Below are 20,508 nucleotides of genomic sequence, written 5' to 3' on the forward strand. Positions count from 1 at the left end.
CCCTCCCTTACTTTGTTCGCTTGGTACTTCCCCGTACCTAGTGTGACAATGTCTTTATATATTATTCTGATTTTTAATTAAGGGTTAAACACTTAGTGACAGATTCGCATTTAATTCTCAAAATCCCAGCATAGGTATCATAAATGTTTGTGCAAAATGTCTATAGCTCTGCGCCAACCCTAGAGGCTCTGAGGCAAAATCATCACATCTAGACAATAGAGTAAGATAGGCATGAAGAATATATATTTACAAGCATTTATTAACAAAACAACAAGTTTTGAAATGCAATTATATACAACTAGCTGTACTACCCGGCTTCGCCCGGGTTAATAACCATTGTTATCAAAATAGAATGTATTAACAAAAATGTATTCTGCACACAAAAACCACAAAACAAATAGATAGAAATGTAATTATTAAATTGTTGCCTCGCCTATATTCACCAATCAGAGCTCAGATTAATTAACTGTAGCAAAATAGAAGCTAAGCTGTGATTGGTTGCTATTGGCAGCCTGATAAATCTCCAGGCAACAGAAAGCCCTCCCCCCTGACAGTGTATATTAGCTCACACATACACATAATAGACAGGTCATGTGACTGACAGCTGACGTATTTCCTATGTGGTACATTTGTTGTTCTTGTAGTTTGGCTGCTTATTAAATCAGATTTTTATTTTTGAAGGATAATACCAGACTTGTGTGTGTTTTAGGGCGATTATGTGGCGAGGTTGGTGTATGTGTGGTGAGATGTGTGCTGAGGGTGGTATATGTGTTCAAGCACGTGGTAGTGTGTGGCGCATTTTGTGTGTGTGTTCATATCCCAGAGTGTGGTGAGTATCCTATGTCGGGGCCCCACCTTAGCAACTGTACGGTATATACTCTTTGGCGCCATCGCTCTCATTCTTTAAGTGCCCCTTGTTCACATCTGGCAGCTGTCAATTTGCCCCCAACACTTTTCGTTTCACTTTTTCCCCATTATGTAGATAGGGGCAAAATTGATTGGTAAATTGGAACGCGCAGGATTAAAATTTCGCCTCACAACATAGCACCCGGCGCTGCCCGGGATAGTAACTGTCTCTCTGTTTCTCTCCCATTCTCTGTCTGTCTCCCCCTCTGTATATATCTCTCAGTCTCCCTGTCTCTTTGTCTGTCTGTTTCTTTCTCCGTCTGTCTCAATCACTTTCCCTGTCTGTCTATCTCTGTCACTTTCCCTCTCTTTCCCTGTCTGTTTTTTTCCCTGTCTGTCTCTTGCCCTGTCTGTCTGTCTCTTGCCCTGTCTGTTTCTTTGTCTGTGTCTGTCTCTTTGTGTCTGTCGCTTACCCTGTCTATGTCTGTTTCTTACCCTGTCTGTGTCTGCCTCTTTCCCTGTCTGTGTCTGTGTTTCCCTGCCTGCATTGTGACACGCCAACATTACATATAAGGGCGTGGCCGCGCATTCTTCTGAAGTTCTGGCTGCACTGTGGCTCCCAGCTCCATTCTCTTTAATGGAGGCAGGTTTTTTGGTGAATAACTGTAAAGAGCGGGGTTAAAATTTCCCCTCAAAACATAGCCTATGACACTCTCGGGGTCCAGAAGTGTGAGTGTGCAAAATTTTGTGGCTGTAGCTGCGACGGTGCGGATGCCAATCCCGGACATACACATACACAAACACACACATTCAGCTTTATATATTAGATGTGATATACTTAAGAGTTCTGATCTCCAATCTGGGGCTGCACGTTTTAGTAAATAAATCAGTGGGAAACCTGAGATTAGTGAATTATCTAAATATAATCCAGTATCAAAACATTTCACAAATGTTCCTAAAGGCTATCAAAAGTGCTAACAGTATGCCAGCTAAAAAAGAAAATGAATATTCACTGCTCCCCATGCCATAATCCTGCCCACCTCTAGGCAGTGACACCAGCACCAACCAAGATGTGGGCAGTATTATTAGCATGCGGAGCAGTGAATATTCATTCGCTTTAATATCGGGCACACATGATCACCCAGCCGCCAGCTTACTGCTGCGACTGGGTGATCACGTGTGTCTACTATTAGAGAATAAATATTCACTGCTCCCCAAGCCGATAATCCCGGGTGTGGGGAGCAGTAAATATTCCGGCAGCTGATGTCCACGTGTAACTGGGGACGCATGGCAGTAATGTCATGCGCTGCTTACATGCTGAAGTTACTTGCCAGCATCCGAAGAGAACACGGTGCACCAATGTGTGCAGCTGCACATGCTGCATAATCTTATGTGTGCAGCATGATGGGGAAATATATAACAGAATGAGCCCAAGATGAGGGCTATATACAAGTATGGCGATATATACATAGAATCCAGGAAGAAAGCTCCAGCACAGAATCCAGGGAATAATATAGGTAAAAACCGTAGTTTTATTTATAAATCCTTAAAAAGTCAATCATAAGGTCATTCAAACATATTCACAGAGTACACGTTTCGAGCATAGTTGCTTCTGAGAGGAGTAAGAGCAACTATGCTCGAAACGCGTACTCTGTGAATATGTTTGATTGACCTAAGGATGGACTTAAGGATTTATAAATTAAACAATAATTTTTACCTATATTATTCCCTGGATTCTGTGCTGGAGCTTTCTTCCTGGATTCTATTCTTATTGACAAGACTGGCCGTCTTTCTGCATCCGTGCACGATCCAATCTAGTGGTCTCCTAGGAACAGGTGAGTGAATTCAACCCCTCCTTTTTTTTTACCTTACTGAATGGTGATATATACAGTATACTAGGACAAGTGCCATATATATCAGGATGGGATAAAGATGGGCAACATATATACCAGGATGAAGCACATATACACGAGGATGGGAGACATATACAGTATATCTGGAAGGGGCCCAAGATGGGAGACATTAGTACAGAATTGGGGGATTTTATCCCCGTAACAGTGTCAGCAGCAGATCCCCCTATAACAGTGCTTCATGACCACATTTTTTGCGTCAATCTTTTTCCCTATATTCCTCCTCAAAGCCTAGTTATGTATAATGGTCTCAAAAATATAAGTTTAAAAAGAAAGAAAATGATGGTTTCCCTCACCGATTCTTACTTGAGCAATTGTAGCCGATTTTCTGATAAAACCCTTTGAATTATGGTACATCATGATTCCTTCTCCCGTGTAACTCATCTGACAACAGGACATGATTAATCTTAAAAACCTTTGGCAAATTCTGAAAGCAAAAATGGCTGCTGCGCTCTGTTGGGTTGCTTTTCTGATGGTCGGCAAGACTTGATTTACCAATTAAACATTTCAATTATTTACAACATGAAAAAAGTTCCTTCCCTGTATGGCTTCATCAAATGTTTAACGAGATCCGATTTCTGAGAACGACATTTTCCACATTCAGAACATAAAAATGGTTTATTTTGTGTGATTTTTTTGATGGTAAACAAGACTTAATTTCCTAGTAAAACATTTCCCACACTCTGAACATGAATATGGCTTCTCCCCTGTATGAGATCTTTGATGCCAAACAAGATATGATTTCCGAATAAAACATTTCCTACATTCAGAACATGAAAATGGCTTCTCCCCTGTGTGAGATCTTTGATGCACAACAAGTTCTGATTTCTTAATAAAACATTTCCCACATTCTGAACATGAAAATGGCTTCTCCACGGTGTGAATTTTCTGATGTCTAACAAGGTCTAATTTCTGAATAAAACATTTCCCACATTCTGAACATGAAAATGGCTTCTCCACGGTGTGAATTTTCTGATGTCTAACAAGGTCTGATTTCTGAATAAAACATTTCCCACATTCTGAACATGAAAATGGCTTCGCCCCTGTGTGAGATCTTTGATGCACAACAAGTTTTGATTTCTGAATAAAACATTTCCCACATTCTGAACATGAAAATGGCTTCTCCCCTGTGTGAATTTTCTGATGTCTAATAAGGTCTGATTTCTGAATAAAACATTTCCCACATTCTGAACATGAAAATGGCTTCGCCCCTGTGTGAGATCTTTGATGCACAACAAGTTTTGATTTCTTAATAAAACCTTTCCCACATTCTGAACATGAAAATGGCTTCTCCACGGTGTGAATTTTTTGATGTCTAACAAGGTCTGATTTCTTAATAAAACATTTCCCACATTCTGAACATGAAAATGGCTTCTCCACGGTGTGAATTTTCTGATGTCTAACAAGGTCTGATTTCTTAATAAAGCATTTCCCACATTCTGAACATGAAAATGGCTTCTCCACGGTGTGAATTTTCTGATGTCTGACAAGGTCATATTTCTGAATAAAACATTGCTCACATTCAGAACATGAAAATGGCTTCTCCACAGTGTGAGTTTTTTGATGATTGGAATTTTGGACTTGTTTGAAAAGATCAGATAATAGATCAATCCTAGGAAGGACTGGAGGTATATCTGGGACAACAGCATGCTCCTCATATGTATCATGCGTGATACCTTCATCATCTGTTATAAATTCTGAAGATATTAGAGGTCCATCTGAACTCCCAATACAGTCATCTGCTAAAAATAAACACAATGTTATTAGTTTTTAAAGATATTTTGAAAGCACATTGTGTTTTAAATCATAACATCAGAAATTAAACTAGGAAACAAATTATTCTGAATCTATTTTCTAATTTCGAGATCTTAGTGTTACATCTTCATTAATTCGGACCTCCAATTCCTGTCTCCAAAATATCTCTCCAGTTGCACCAGTTCTCTGAAATGTCCTACAGTAAATAATCTGATTTGTCACAATGTGACTACAGGATAGCAAGTCACAAGGGGCTCCTATACTGTCCCTCATGCTAGGAGACCTTAGGCTACCTCTAACTTCTGGATTACTCTTGTAAGTGGAGATGCCAGAGTCTTGTGCCTTACTATTCTCCTGACCAGATGTAATCTATTATCCCCCCAGGGAAGGAAGGGGCAGGAGTATGATGAAAACAGATTAAAACAGATAAGAAAACCAAAATTCAGACATACTGCAAACTCACAGAAATAAACAATGAGAGACTAGGGAGAAAAGCAAGAGCAGGAAAGCAGCAACAAAAAGACAACAAGGGTTAACACCAAAACTGGTCACAGCAATAATTCACAACACCTGACCAGACCAGTATAGGTAAACTACAGCTGGCATTAATGGAATAGTCCAGCCAGCGTATACAGGAGGGGAGCGAATGACACTGGCTCCCCTACAGTATGTAATCAAAGGCATTAACAAGCATCCTAACAGAGATTAACTCTTGCTAGCCTGCCAAAGCCTGTGGTTTCATGCCTGCGTCTCCTTGAGCTGCTCACAAACATCAGAGAAGTTAGCAGGCAGAGTGCAGTATCCACAGATCCTGACGCCGCCATGACAGTTGTCAGAAGCTTTAAAATTCTCCTAGTAACACTGACCCGCAACATAGACAATTTCAATGAGGTTTTATTTTCGAAGACGAAAATAAAATAAAGACAGATGTCGGATATTTAACAGTGTTGTCCGGGACTGGAACGTTGATGGCCTATCCTGAGGCTTTTTAACCAAAGCAGGTAGCAGGGTCTTGCGGTCTATCCAGATATGTCTTCAAAGCAGGAGGAGAAAAAGAGTTAATCCCGCGCAATCCACCAGAATAAGATGTGGAAATGTTGATAGATTAATAACATCATGTCACATGACTCTGAAGTCATCAAAAGTCCTTAAACAATCTTAAGAATACAACAGATAGAGTCCCTAAGAGTGTGGGGTTCCTGAAAAATTGCACAGTTTGACTCCTCCCAACGCTGGCCCTGACTGTAACTAGGGCTTATATTTCAACCATTCTCCAAAAATCCCATAAAATCATGCTAGCTCTTATTTTTGGTATAGGTCATCTTTTCAGGGAAACAGGGTATTCCTGAACCCTCTGCAGGTCTTTGAGTTGCCTTCATAACGACATAGAGAAGGCACTAGAAACAAACAGCAGAAGAAGCAGAAGCAAAGAAAATACAGCTGAAAAAAACCACAGCAGAAAGTCTAAAAATGTAAACACAAAATTAGTGCAGAAAGTACATGAGTAGATATCTCTTACAGGATAGAGCTGGAGGAAACACATCCTGAGGAACATCGGGATCTTCTTGTTTACAGTCCTGTGGGAGAAGAGGACGGGGACATCTCTCTGGTGTTGTCCTCTTACTGGATAGAACTGGAGGAGACAAATACAGGGACTGAATTCATTCCTTACATACAGATAATTATAGGCCGTGTGTATTTAGTCCTGTCTAGTACCTGGTGATGTGAGGGGCTGGGGAACCTCCATCATGACGTCCTTGTACAGATCTTTGTGTCCTTCTAAATACTCCCACTCCTCCATGGAGAAATAGACGGTGACGTCCTGACACCTTATAGGAACCTGACACATACAATGATACCGTCACCCCCCGATCCCTTCATAGCGTTACTGTATAATGTCCCAGCATTCCCAGCAGTGTCACCTCTCTAGTCAGGAGCTCAATCACCTTGTAGGTGAGTTCTAGGATCTTCTGGTCATTGATGTCCTCATGTATCGGGGGGTGAGGTGGAGGCCCCGTGATTCGGCTCAGGGGTCTTCCCCATCCCTCAGACACAGGGGCCTGACAGCGCTCACTAGAGGTCTTCTTCACTACTGTGTAATCCTGGTTATGGAGAGACACAGTAATAAATCTCACTCCAGACATTTCCAGAGTCCTCACCTCTCCAGTTCTGTCCATCTGTTATTCCCATAGATAAGAATGATGTAATGTGACGTCATCAGAATCTCTCACCTCTCCAGTAAGCCGGAAGAGGATCTCTAGGGTGAGGTGTAATATCCTCTCCGCCATCTTGTCCCTGTCCATATCCATCCTTCACGGGGCAATCAGGAGAATTCTCTTCTATAGAAGATCTCCACTGAGAGGATCCGATACTGTAGGGTCCTGAAAGGGGAGAAGATGACGATGTAACATCATAAAGAATCCGCTGTAATAATACGATTACTGGAGATAATAAGGGGAAACATATGAGGAGACAGAACGTGTAGAAGTTGTTCGCTCTTGTCTCGTATGGACTGGAACATAAATTGAATTGCTGACTAAGACGTCTCCTCCGCTCCCAGTCACTGGTAATTTTGGTCAATGCTTCAGCCACTGATTGACTGCAGAGATCATGTTTGTTATCACTGACTAAACTGACAGTAAATCCAGAGACTGGCGGGGACCCAAGCAGCGTGGGGCACAGGAATAATGGGGGATCGTTATGTGTTACTATTGTTAGTATTTTACAGTAGTCAGTTCTTTCTTTCTACTAATAAATCCTATATATTTAGGCCACACACAACAAGCAGTTTCCTCCTTGGAGTCGGCAGCTGAAAACGTTTCTCATAGACTCATCTTGCATATCACTAATTCTCCTCTCAGTTACCGACACTGGAATCGGCATCAGCAAAACTGCAGGAGAAATTCATTACACGTGAGAGGAGAAATAACGTCTCCATGATGAGGACGATATTTTCATCCTCTACTGCATCTCTATAAACAGATTTGGCCGGAGTCCATCACTGACTCCATCACCACCACTAAATGGAGAGGAAAATATCTACATGGACGGGGGTTTAGATTAGGCATTCTTCTTTTTTTTCTAAGCCATGTTATGTTTTTTAGGGGGCATTTTCCCCTTAGGCTTCTGTATATTACATGGAAAAGACCAGAAAATTAAACAGGTTCTCATTGCCCCCTATCATTTCTTGATTCGGGGGGGGGGCAGGGGGACTACTTGGTTGCTATGGTAGTTAGAGGCCTAATAATGTATTTTGGGTCTGCAATGTACAAAGTCTATTACTCTCTGCCAGAGGCGGCATCCAATAAGCTCTTAGGCTCCAAACACATCAGACTAAAGTCAGCGGCAGCTGCTGATTGTGGAGGGGATTGGTCGCTGTATAATATATATGGAGCCTCCCGACAGATGACGTCAGGGCAGAGAAGGATCCAGCATGCTGAATTTCAGAGACTGATCCGTTTTTCTACCTGGAGATAATCTTCCGCTCCAGGAGTCTGGAGGCGTCTTTCTCATAGAGACCACAGGAAAGCTGGAGTGTTGATGTATGGGGGAGATGGGGGAGAAGCCGTCACCCAATGATGGTTCAGCCGACAGTTATCTAATGTGTATGGCAAAGGTGGGTGTCACGAACCACCGGGGGGGTCACACAGAAATCCCCCGTGCTGGCCACCAATGTCACGATCGGGGGGTAACAAGTGTGGGTCACCCCTCCTTTATACCTCCCGACCGACAGACAGACAGAGCACGTGACGCGCTCTCTAGCATCCCTCTTATAGTCAGGCCAATTATGGAATTGCCTGAAAATAAGCAAGGAGGCTGCTATTCTTCTGTGCCAATAATTGAAGGGTTCCCGGTGAGAGCAGGGTATATATTCCTCCGACCTCCGCGGACAGAATATATAAGAACCCCCTCGCCTCTCACTGGCTGCCCCACAATGATCCTTGACACACACTCGCTGTCACCAACCGATTTACGGTAACTATTAGCCGAACACACAGACGTGGGATTCAAGATCGAGATAACAGAACAGCGCAAGATTAATTATATAATTTATTCGGCCTAAGCCACACTAGAAACTACAATATATACAATAGGGAATCTACAGAATATACATAGGTCAGAGTACAGTTACAAGCAAGATATGGATTACAAACAGGTATACAATTCAATCAGTTACCTTGTGCGTCTGGCCACAGGGGGGCGCTGTAGACCAGGTTTCTAGGATCTTTCCCACAGATGTTTCCTACACGTGACCCCCGGCGAAAGAACCCTGGAAAATGGCCGAATTGGGGTTATCAACCTGGGCAAATCCAGGTCCCCTCCTACCTTAGTGACCTCACAGGGAAGCACTGCCACTCTCCCTGCATTGAGTCAGAGTAATATCCCAGAAGGGGCTACTACCCGCAACTCTGGACTGGGAGGTCCGATCGGGACGGTTCTGGTGCCATCAGATCCGCCCGGGTCCCCTCTGCATTTTGAGTCCAAGCACGACTCATTTACCGGACTCCTACTAGCAGTTCTCTATATCTCGCCGCCCCAGGGTGCCACATAGACTCCGAGGATATGCACAGATTTGTCTCGAAGTGCTGATTCTAACGATGTAGGGGGTGTATGGCTGAGACGCACGGTAATATCATAACTGGGTATGATATTACGGAGCCAGCAGTATGCTCTCCTGTGGTGCCAGGTCACTGTCCACTTTCTTTGATGAGTAGACACAGCTCCCAGGGGGGTCTTCCTCTCTCTCTTTGTTGTAAAGGCCTGAGAGGACCAGCAATCTCCATATCAGAGGAGATGGCTGTTGGAGGTGTAGTGGGGACTCCACACCTTTCCAGATGCTGGGCATCTGAGAAGTACCTCGGTGTGTGAAGGGACAAGGGAGGGGGGTGCCACCAGGGGGTGATGAGAGAAATGATGACTGGACATCATCATTCCTCTTAATATCCCAGGATTTTCCTCACAGTAGGCAATTCATGTTACCAAGGGGCCATACGAGAGACCGTGACTGGTGTGGAGGACAAACCAATAGGCTAAAATTAATTCTGCACAATATTGATATTCACATGTTAATTAATTGTATGATTTAATATTGATCAGAATTAAATATCCTGACCTCTCCCTACATACAATATGGGCCACCCTATAAAGTGTCTTGCAAATGTATTCAGCCCTTTGGCTTTTTGCCTATTCTGTTACTACAACCTGTGGTTACATAGTTTTCTTATCTGATTTGTGTGTGATGTATCAGCACTAAATAGTCTAATTTGGAGAAGTGAAGTGAGAAAAATATAGGGAAGAATTACATTTATGGGATAAAAGAAATTACATTTTGCCATGTGCATATGTATTCACCCCTTTTGCTACGAGGCCCCTAAAAATTTCTGGTGCAAGCAATAATCTCCATAAGGCCTGTTTCATACATCAGTGGAAAAATAGGAATTACTACTTACCGGTAATGATGTTTCCAGGAGCCATCATGACATCACGGTAGGAGTTGCTCCTTTGACCTTTACAGGGACAGGAAACGCAAGAGGTTAAAAGCCCCTCCCCATCACCCTCTCCTCAGTGATTTTTCAAGTACCACACCAGGATGGGAGATAACACCACTTTATTAATGCATAATCTCACAATAGACACATAATAGAACAAGAAGGGAGGGAAACAATAGTGCTGTCATGATGGCTCCTGGAAACATCATTACCGGTAAGTAGTAATTCCTATTTTCCAGGACGCCTCATGACAGCACGGTAGGAGAATGCCAAAGTAATCCCTATGAGGGGGGGACTACAGCCTGCAAAACCCTTCTACCGACCAACATGTGCTGATCGTTGGGAAGGCCCAGTTTATAATGCTTACAAAACGTGTGGGGACCCGACCACGTTGCCGTACGACAAATCAGTTCCAAGGAAACCCCCGCCCTCTCCGCCCAAGAAGTGGACAGAGCCCTGGCGGAGTGGGCCCTAATGCGAGTTGGGGGGTCCCAACCCGCGGACTGGTAAGGAGCTGAAATAGTGGACCTAACCCACCGAGACAGAGATGTCTTAGACACTGTCTTCCCTCGGTTCTTTCCCGCAAATTGCACAAAGAGGGCAGAATCTACGCGCCAGCTCCGGGTAGCCTCTAAATATGCCAGAACCGCTCGTCTGACGTCCAAAGAGTGAAGGTGCCCTTCATGTTGGGAATGAGAATAAATGAGGTAGACAGCTTATACTACAGAGACCAGATACAGTGAGATATACCCGAAAATGGGTTAAAGGAACATTCTGAACACCGCAACTATAGAATAGATGTTAAAGTCCTTAACAGCCTATCAAGGAATGAATAAACCACAGCCCGATAGAATGACCACCGGCTTAGATCAAGAATAAACTTGTCCGAGCTTAATAAACCAGGTCAGTACTGACAGCAGCTCTCCCAGGTTCAAACGACTACCCCTGGGCACAGACCAGCCCACCGTACCACCAGAGTTCACATTCTGGCTCCAGAAGCCCAAGATGTCAATGCATAAACTACTGGACCTCGAGTAATGAGAAGGACCATCATGAAAACTAAAGACATGAAGAGTTGGCGCCTGGAAGGCACGTCTTCCGATATTAGCAAGCCAAGTACAGCATCCGAGCACTTGAAAGAAGCATTGTTCCCAAGATGCAGATGCCAAGGACAGCGGGGTATGGAATCTGGATGTGATGAAAGCGTCCCAGAAAATGTAGGCGGCCAAACCTCATAGATACACTGTATACAGTATATATATTGGAATTTAAAGAAGTGGTTTGTCATATGCGTGGCTGCTAATACAGGAGTCTAGTGTTGCCCTGAGCTGGTGCAAAGAAACCACTACCACCTGGGCAGACTACCCAACTAGAAATGCACTATACTCCATTAGCATGTAATTACCACTACATCGGACACTAGCGTAAACATACCACACAGTCTTCAATAGTGACCAGGGAACATCTTCCAGAGGAGTGAGGGCCTCTAATAATCACAGAGTGATAGTTCATTTGACAGTGGTGAGACCCTGGATTTTATCTCGTGAGAGCAGTGAGCCTATGAGGGAGACTATGGAGATCCCTGCCACAAGATGTTGGAAAACCGCACAGGTTATTTACGAGATTCTGTATGTTGAACAATGGTCCAGAAAACCAGTCCAAGTGCCATCAAAGGACCCGTCACAGTAAAACGGGGCTATTACCATGATCGGCTACATTCAGTTCTTTCCACCATAGGATGAACTCGATAAACCTTTCTCTTTAGTCATAAGTTATAAATGAAAGACCAGAGCTAAGCAACTAAGCACCGCTGAATACTACTGATTAGAAAGGAAGGACCGTAGCTGAACTCAGATTCCTGTTCTGAAGCCATAATAAGGAGAAGTACTAGGCCAACTCAAACATGGATGCCTATCACGCTAAGCCAAGTGCAGTTCCAGAAGCGTGAGGCCCCTCTAACCAAAGCCGATGCTAGAGACCCAAGATGCGAAGTATGCAGCCCGAGGCGCAAGGGACGAGGCCACTGCAAGGCCAAAGGCGCAGAGGCGCAAGGCCAAAGGCGCAGAGGCATAAGGCCCAAGGCGCAGAGGCGCAAGGCCCAAGGTGCAGAGGCGCGGAAGCGCAAGGCGCAGAAGCGCAAGGCCCAATGCCAGACGCGCAAGGCCAGAACATGAAGCGCAAGGCGCAATCCCGGAAGCGCAAGGCCAGAGACGCAAGGCACAAGGCCAGAGGCGCAAGGCCAGAGGCGCAAGGCCAGAGGCCAGAGGCGCAAGGCCAGAGGCGCAAGGCACAATGCCAGAGGCGCAATGTCAGAGGCACAAGGCATAATGCCAGAGGCACAAGGCGCAATGCCAGACACGCAAGACCGGAAACATGAAGCGCAAGGCGCAAGCCCCGAGGCGCAAGGCACAATGCCAGAGGGGCAAGGCACAATGCCAGAGGCGCAAGGCGCAATGCCAGAGGCACAAGGCCAGTGGCGTAATGCCAGAGGCGCACGGCCAGAGGCACAATGCCAGAGGCGCAAGGCCAGAGGCACAAGGCCGGAGGCACAAGGCGCAATGCCAGAGGTGCAAGGCCAGAGGCACAAGGCGCAATGCCAGAGGCGCAAGGCCGGAGGCACAAGGTGCAATGCCAGAGGCGCAAGGCCAGAGGCACAAGGCGCAATGCCAGACGCGCAAGGCCAGAAGCATGAAGCGTAATGCGCAAGCCCGGAGGCACAAGCCCAGAGGCACAAGGCACAAGCCCAGAGGCACAAGGCACAAGCCCAGAGGCACAAGCCTTGAGGCACAAGGCACAAGCCCAGAGGCACAAGGCACAAGCCCAGATGCACAAGCTTAGAGACACAAGGCACAAGCCCAGAGGCACAAGCCCAGAGACACAAGGCACAAGCCCAGAGGCACAAGCCTAGAGACACAAGGCACAAGCCCAGAGGCACAAGCCTAGAGACACAAGGCACAAGCCCAGAGGCACAAGCCTAGAGTCACAAGGCACAAGCCCAGAGGCACAAGCCTAGAGTCACAAGGCACAAGCCCAGAGGCACAAGCCTAGAGGCACAAGGCCAGAGGCACAAGCCTAGAGGCACAAGGCCAGAGGCACAAGCCTAGAGGCACAAGGCACAAGGCCAGAGGCACAAGCCTAGAGGCACAAGCCACAAGCCCAGAGGCACAAGCCTAGAGGCACAAGGCACAAGCCCAGAGGCCAAGAGCCAGTGAAGCCAAGCCATGAAGGGCAAGGCTGAGAAACAGTAAGACCAGAGACGTCAAGCAGTGAGGCCTTGATAGACCCAAGGTGCCAAGCCAACGTGTGGTCAGAGCTGTGTGGAGTGTGGGCCGAGGCCAAAGCCGTGAGGCGCGATGCCGGAGCCCCAAGTTGTGAGGTACGAGCCAGGAGGCGCGAGGCCGGAGCCTGGAGTCATGAGGCGCGAGGCTGGAGCCAGGAGGCCTGAGCAGTGAGGCGTGAGCCAGAGTCATCACGAGGCCAGAACCCTGAGGCGCGAGGCCAGAGTTGTGAGGCCCGATCAGAGTTACCCCCAAGAGTGTAATTCACCTGTGAACTTCAGGATACACCTACTTCATGAGTGGTATCCTAAATGCCAATTAGTCACACCTGAACCAATTAACTCATCCTGAGGTTCAGCTGGAGGGCAAGTTCCAAATGCGAGATAATGTGTTATATCCACAATTTTCCCTCCTATAGAAGGAGTAAATCAGACAGAATCCGGTCTGGTGAGATAATAGTGGAATCAAATGTGTTATTAAACCACAACAGGAGGATCCACATAAGGATCCATCAACAGGTAAATTCTGAACTTAAACATGAGGTCTGCTGATCCCAGCAAAACATGAGGCAGCAACCTCACCATGCAGCATAATCTATTTAGAAAGTGCCAAGGCTAAATTTCTAATTTTAGTGCAGGACTCTGACAGATGTGAATGACAGACTGCGCACTTTTTTATTCTGGCCGACTTCCTCTGAACTATTTTAGGGATAGTGCCGGTGCGTGCCGTGGAAGAATCCTAAAAGGAAGGGGAGACTGAATCAGGCTCTACCCACACCACTACAGGTCAGATTCCTGACGCACCTGCACTTACGTGACCCTGGGACTCGTCAGGGGGGCTAGCATCTGACCTGTCACCTTCATCCATTGTAATAAGCAGTGAGTAGGTCGTTTATACAGAAACACACAGAATGCACATTTCCCCGTTTCCAAGGTTTTATACCTGTTTGGGCGACGACAGGGCCCGTTCCCGCCTCCAGTATTCCGTCCCGGATCACACGCCGCCTTCCAGGGCGCCGCCATATTCCGACCAGGAAATGCGGAAGTCTTTGCACTGCACATGCGGCAGCGTGCGTGTCAGGCTGGAACGCATGGTGCGCGCACACCCGGAAGTGCCACATGGCCGCGGCAGACAGCGGGATGCCGAGAACCCTCACCTGAGGGAAGCGGCTTTTGCCGGGAACTCCTGCTCCACCGGCCGGCTGAGGGACCTATCCTTTAGAGGTGTCGGCCAGGGGCTGCTTGACAGGCCGGAACGAGAGAGCAAGACCCCCCCCGATCCGCCTTGACCCCGTATATCCCGATGGTAAGACTTGCGTCCGTCCTGTACAGGGACAGGAAAAACACTGAGGAGAGGGGGATGGGGAGGGGCTTTTAACCTCTTGCATTTCCTGTCCCTGTAAAGGTCAAAGGAGCAACTCCTACCGTGCTGTCATGAGGCGTCCTGGAAAACACAGATGTTTTTCACTGACGTGTTATAACGCATATGTCCCTCCGTGATTGCACATGGAGATAAACTCACCTGTCCCGCTCCTACTGTCCGTGGTGCTGAAGAATTCCACGATGCAGCATCCGGCTGCCGCTGTCTGACCTCTGCAGCTGCTTCCGGGTCGGCTGTGCAGTGCATAAATGAATATGCATGACAGTAATTGGCTGGGCAGGAAGCTGCGGAGAGCAGAGGCCGAACAGAGCGTTGCCGGAGAAGGCGAGTATAAAAAGCTTTTTATTTTCAATGTCTGTCTTTTTATGGTACATGTTTCATGTATCACACCATAGTGTGGTCCGTGGGAAATCAGTGATGCCAGAAAGAAATGGATATGTCTCCATGCACATGGACACACGTGTACGCCGCACAGAGACACAGTCAGTGAAAAATCACTGATGTGTGTGCAGACTTATTGATTATAATGGGTCTGCTTATGTCTGATTCTGGTACGTATAAAAACTAGCACATATGTACCAGAATCACTGACGTGTGAAACAGGCCTCAGTCACATGCTTAGCGAAAGGAGGTTCATCTTCCAACAAGACAATGACCCAAAGCTCCTGCTAAATCCGCACGGGAGGGTGTAAGGGGAAACGTGTAAATGTATTGGAGCGGCCGAGTCACAGCCCAGACCTTAATCCAATGGAGAATCTGTGGTCAGATGTGAAGATCGCTGCTCACTAGAGGAATGGAGAATCTGTGGTCAGAGGTGAAGACGATGCTCACCGGAGGAATGGAGAATATGTGGTCAGATGTGAAGACGCTGATCATTGAAGGAAACATGTAACGAGAAGGAGCTGGAGCAGTTTTGTCTTAAAGCCTGCTTTACATGTTACGATTTCGCATACGATATCGTATACAATCGTAACCGCCCCCATCGTATGTGCGGCACGTTCAATTTGTTGAATGTGCCGCACAAACGATTAACCCCCGTCACATGTACTTACCCATCCATACGACCTCGATGTGGGTGGCGAACATCCACTTCCTGGAGTGGGAGAGACGTTCACATAGACGTCACGCGGCAGCCGGCCAATAGAAGCGGAGGGGCGGAGATGAGTGGGACGTAAACATCCCGCCCACCTCCTTTCTTCCACATTGCTGGCCGGGAGCCGCAGGTAAGATCTGTTCATCGTTCCCGGGGTGTCACACACAGCGATGTGTGCTACCCTGGGTACGATGAACAATCTGACGTTCAATCGCACGTACCTGTCACACACTACAATGTACCTTATGATGCCGGATGTGCGTCACTTACGATGTGTCGGCGGGGTCACGTCGTAAGACATATTGTAGCGTGCAGGGTGGATTTGATTTAAATCTAACTGATTTAAATCACGATTTAAATCACTGGTCAGTAAGGCTTGATTTAAATCAGTGATTTAAATCAAAGTTTCTACCTAAACTAGTTCTTGCTACTTTAACATGCAAGTAGATGAAGATTTTTAGAATCACTTTTTATATTACTTTTTTCTCCCCAGTTTAATGGGTTAATCATTCATATTTGGACACCACTGTTCTGTTGTACTTAGGAAGGAGAAAAAGAATCCTGACCGTAGCAATTTAAATAGATTTATTCAACTGAAACAATAACAACATTACAGCATAAGTTATTTGCTTAAACAAACATCCATGTTTGTTAACTAATTTGGCTAAACAAAATATATATATATTTTAAGAAACTTAGACTGTCAGCCCAGCCGACACATGAAAAACTTAAAAATACTACTGTTCCTGCTGTCCTCTGTAGCTCACTTGTCGTCATCTTCATCATCATCTTCTTCTTTGTTCCTATTCATAATCTGGAAAAGAAAAACAAGCTTTCCTGCTTTATTGGGTCCCAATCGATTTCTCAATTTAGAATGAATGAGTCCAAAGGAAGAGAATATTCTTTCAACGCCTGCAGAAGAAGCTACTGCTGTTAAAAGTGAAATCATTACTTGAACAGTCTCTAAATCCAAGCGCTTAAGTGACTTCCACCAGTTTACTGGTGTGACCTTCCTTAAAATATCTTCAGCAAACATATATTTCTTGAATGGTTCCCCCTTAGCTCTGAAGTTTATTATAGTTGGCATTAAAGATGGATGATTGCTGGATACCCATGTCATAGCTAACTCCTCTTCCTCAGCACTTAGGTTTTGACCCCGATATTGGATATTGACAATATTTGCCAAAAAATGAGCTGGAGTAAGTGCTTGTCCCCTTCGTTTGTTTACTGCTTGTAATTTAATTTTGTCCATGTGTAGTTCTGTTTTTAAGTGTTCACTCAGTTCCTTCCAAATTTCAACAGCATCCGCAATAAAACAGCTATTTTTCTGTATTTTGTTTAAAGCTTGAGAGATGGGTTTCAGTAAGCTCAGCATATGTTCAACATTTCTCTTAAGCCCAATGTTGAGGATTTTGGCCGTGACAGTGCCATCTATTTTATCTCGATTTTCTTCACAAAGTGTCATCAGAATAGACCAGTTTTTGATATACTGCTCAAAACAGTCCACCACAGAGTTCCATCTAACATCTTGTGGGAGCGTTAGCTTGGTTCCACCCATCCTTTTCAGAGCTGCTGCAGCAAAATGATTATTACGGAAGTATTTAGCAATTTCAACAACATTAGCCTTTATTTCTGGAACACTTAAGTCTTTGGCTAAGAGGTGCAGCAAATGAGCACTGCAACCATATGTTATTAGCAGCTTTGTATTCCCTCCCTGCTCTTCTAAATCTCTTCTCATCTTGGATACGTTTGCAGCATTGTCAGTGACCAAACTGCGTACTAGACATTTGAATTTTTGTTCACATGTCGTTATAGCTTTTACTGCGACTTCTTGTAAGTATTCTGCTGTGTGCGCATTTCCTGACGTATCAGTTGTTTGTGCAAGGAAGACTTTACCTTCTTTTGTTGTTATACAAGCACATACAATAGGATCATTGTGGACATTACTCCACCCATCAATACTTAGGGTAACAATTTTACCCTCCAGAGCTGTTGCACATTGCTCCATTTCCAAATGTGGGTTCTCAGTCAGACGGAAAGAAGAGTTCGTTGCATAAATAAACTGGGCAATTTTTTCATCAATCAACTCTTTTTCTAATCTGCTAGTTCTTATCACAAACCTATCTATGGTGGTTCCAGGAGGTAAAGGATTTTTCTTCCTTTTGGGTGATGGTGATATGTGGCTGTGGGTGTCTGATGATGATGCTGCTGCTAATGAAGCACTATCCTGGATGGATAACTCTGAAACTGTAGAACAGGATGATGGTGATCTTGGAGGTGGATAGTTTCCAGAATCCATGAATTCCCCTAAACAAAAAAAGTCAATGCTGTTATTTTATTGTTTATTATACAATTTCTGCTTATTGTACACAACACATCACTGCCCCAAAAGGAATATTTGTTTTTCTTCATAACTGTACCAAATGACAGTAAGGGCTAAGCCACACGGCGAGAAAAATGGTGCGAGTGGAGTGCGATAAAACATCGCATTCCCCTCGGACCAATTCTAGCCTGTGTGTCAGCACACATGGGCGATTATTTTCTCAGCCCTAATCGGACTGAGAAAACAATCGCAGCATGCTGCGATTGTAAGCTGAGTCTCTTTCTCTCGCACCCATTCAAGTGAATGGGGCGAGAGAAAAATCGCACTGCACTCGCGGTACATCGGTGTACTGCTAGTGCAGTGCGAGAATGGCAATAGCCGGCTACGCAGTAGAGAGGGAGAGAAATCCCTCCCTCCCCTCCTGAGTGCCGGCCCGCCCCCTGCAGCTGAGGTCTGCTCGCACGAACGGACCTCAGTTGCAAGGACACAGGCATGACACTCGGCTCTGCTGTACTGCCAGCACGAGCCGAGTCTCATGCAAGTGCATCGCAGTAGTGCCCGTGTGGCCCCAGCCTAACATGCAGTAATAATAAGAAATATAATTTTTCACATGACAGTTCAGTCTTTAGAAATAGGATTCAATAAAAATGTTTACCAACCTGAAGATCCTGCCTGTTCAGAAGTGTTTCTTTGGTCATCTTCATCACCGCACTTCTCATGATGTTGCCTCATTCGCGCCACCAGGCCTTGCATCTCTTTGTTGCATCGTTTGCATTTTGCACGCATGCCTGCCTTACCGATAGGCGAAGGAGCTTCATTAAAATATTCCCAAACTGGGTCTCTTTTACGGCCTGCTGCCATTATAAGGAAAGAATGTAATAAACCTCAGATCGTACACACAAACAGATCCAGACTTGTCTGTCTGTGGCTATGCTGCAGTATTGTGCTCAAAGTTTCACTTTCATTTTCTTGTCTGCTTGCCCTTCCTCCTCCTCACACTTAGATTCACATTCTTCTTGTGTTCTGCAAATCTATTCCACTCCAAACAATCAGAAACATATTGTCAAACTTCTTGGACTTGGCACTGAAGGGGTTGATTCTGTACTCATAGGTTTGTAGAACAATAGGATTAAGGTCTTTTTCTCAACTCTGTTCATGTTGTAATATTTTTGCCGTGAAGAAGAGGCTGGGACCTCTGCGGAGTCAAATTCAGTTTTGAGAACTGCGTAAGTAAAGCGAGCGTCTGTGATAATATAGGAGAGAAACTGCCCACTAATCCTACAGAAACCTCTGGAAGAGCATGGCATTGTGAATGTTACACATATACAGCCTTTATTCTACCGAGTTAAACAACTCAGCTTTATCTCATGATGGAAGAACCTTTGGATGGTAAAATATTTTCCTCAAAAAGCAGTTTATTGAAAAAAATCCAATTTAAATCAAAAAAATCCGATTTAAATCAATCAAAAAAATCCGATTTTTTTTTTATTTTTTTTAAAAAAAACATTGATTTTTATCCACCCTGGTAGCGTGTAAAGCGGGCTTAAGGAAACAGCAAAAATCTCTGTGGAAAACTCAGAGAGACTTATCTAAAGTGACTTGTAGCTGTAATTACCACAACGGGAGGTTCCACAAAGTGCTGACTTCAGGGGGGTGAATAGTTATGCAAAGTGACGTTTTCAGTTATTTTGTCCTATTTGTCGTTTGCTTCACAATAAAAAGAAAATCAAATGTTCGCGGTTGTTGGCAGGTTCTGTACATGACCTGATGGAAACCCTCAAAAAAATAGGGAAATTCCAGGTTGTCAGGTCACAATGAAAAATGCCAAGGGGGGTGAATACTTTCACAAGGCACTGTACTTCCTATATATGACGAAACCACTGTGCGAGTGATGTTCTTTGATTTCTCGAGTGCGTTTAACACCCTGCAGCCAGTCTTACTACACAAAAAGATGACTGATATGAAGGTGGAGGGGGGGGATGAGGAATTGGATAACTGACTACCTATCAGATCGGCCACAGTTTGAACAGATGGGAGCAGTTTTGTCTAGCAGATTATTGAGCAGTGTAGGTGCCCCTCAGGGAACGGTGCTAGCGCCCTTTCTATTCACACTGCATACATCAGACTTTCAGTATAAATCTGATTTTTGCCACCTTCAAAAATTCTCAGATGACTCTGTGGTAGTTGGATGTATTAAGGCCACGTCACAGTAAGCAACATCGCTGCTAAGGAACAACTTTTGTGACGTAGCAGCGATGTTGCTGTGTGTGACATCCAGCAACAACCTGGCCCCTGCTGTGAGGTCGTTGGTTGTTGCTGAATGTCCTGGACCATTTTTTAGTTGTTGCTCCCCCGCTGTGAAGCACACATCGCTGTGTGTGACAGCGAGAGAGCAACAAGTGAATGTGCAGGCAGCAGGAGCCGGCTTCTGCAG

General features: G+C 45.2%; 1 protein-coding gene across 1 annotated transcript in view; it reads right to left on the reverse strand.

The window, feature by feature from the left end:
* Window positions 1-2,606: 2,606 nt before the first annotated feature.
* Window positions 2,607-20,508, reverse strand: part of LOC142258966 (uncharacterized) — a 56,450-nt gene continuing 38,548 nt past the window's right edge. Inside the window, exon 5 of the mRNA XM_075331510.1 lies at window positions 2,607-4,239. Coding sequence (XP_075187625.1) covers window positions 3,375-4,239 — 865 coding nt within the window. The 3' untranslated portion in view covers window positions 2,607-3,374. The remainder of the gene's footprint in view (window positions 4,240-20,508) is intronic.

The sequence above is a fragment of the Anomaloglossus baeobatrachus genome (assembly GCF_048569485.1).
Source record: "Anomaloglossus baeobatrachus isolate aAnoBae1 chromosome 5 unlocalized genomic scaffold, aAnoBae1.hap1 SUPER_5_unloc_2, whole genome shotgun sequence".
In the NCBI taxonomy this organism is placed as follows: domain Eukaryota; kingdom Metazoa; phylum Chordata; class Amphibia; order Anura; family Aromobatidae; genus Anomaloglossus; species Anomaloglossus baeobatrachus.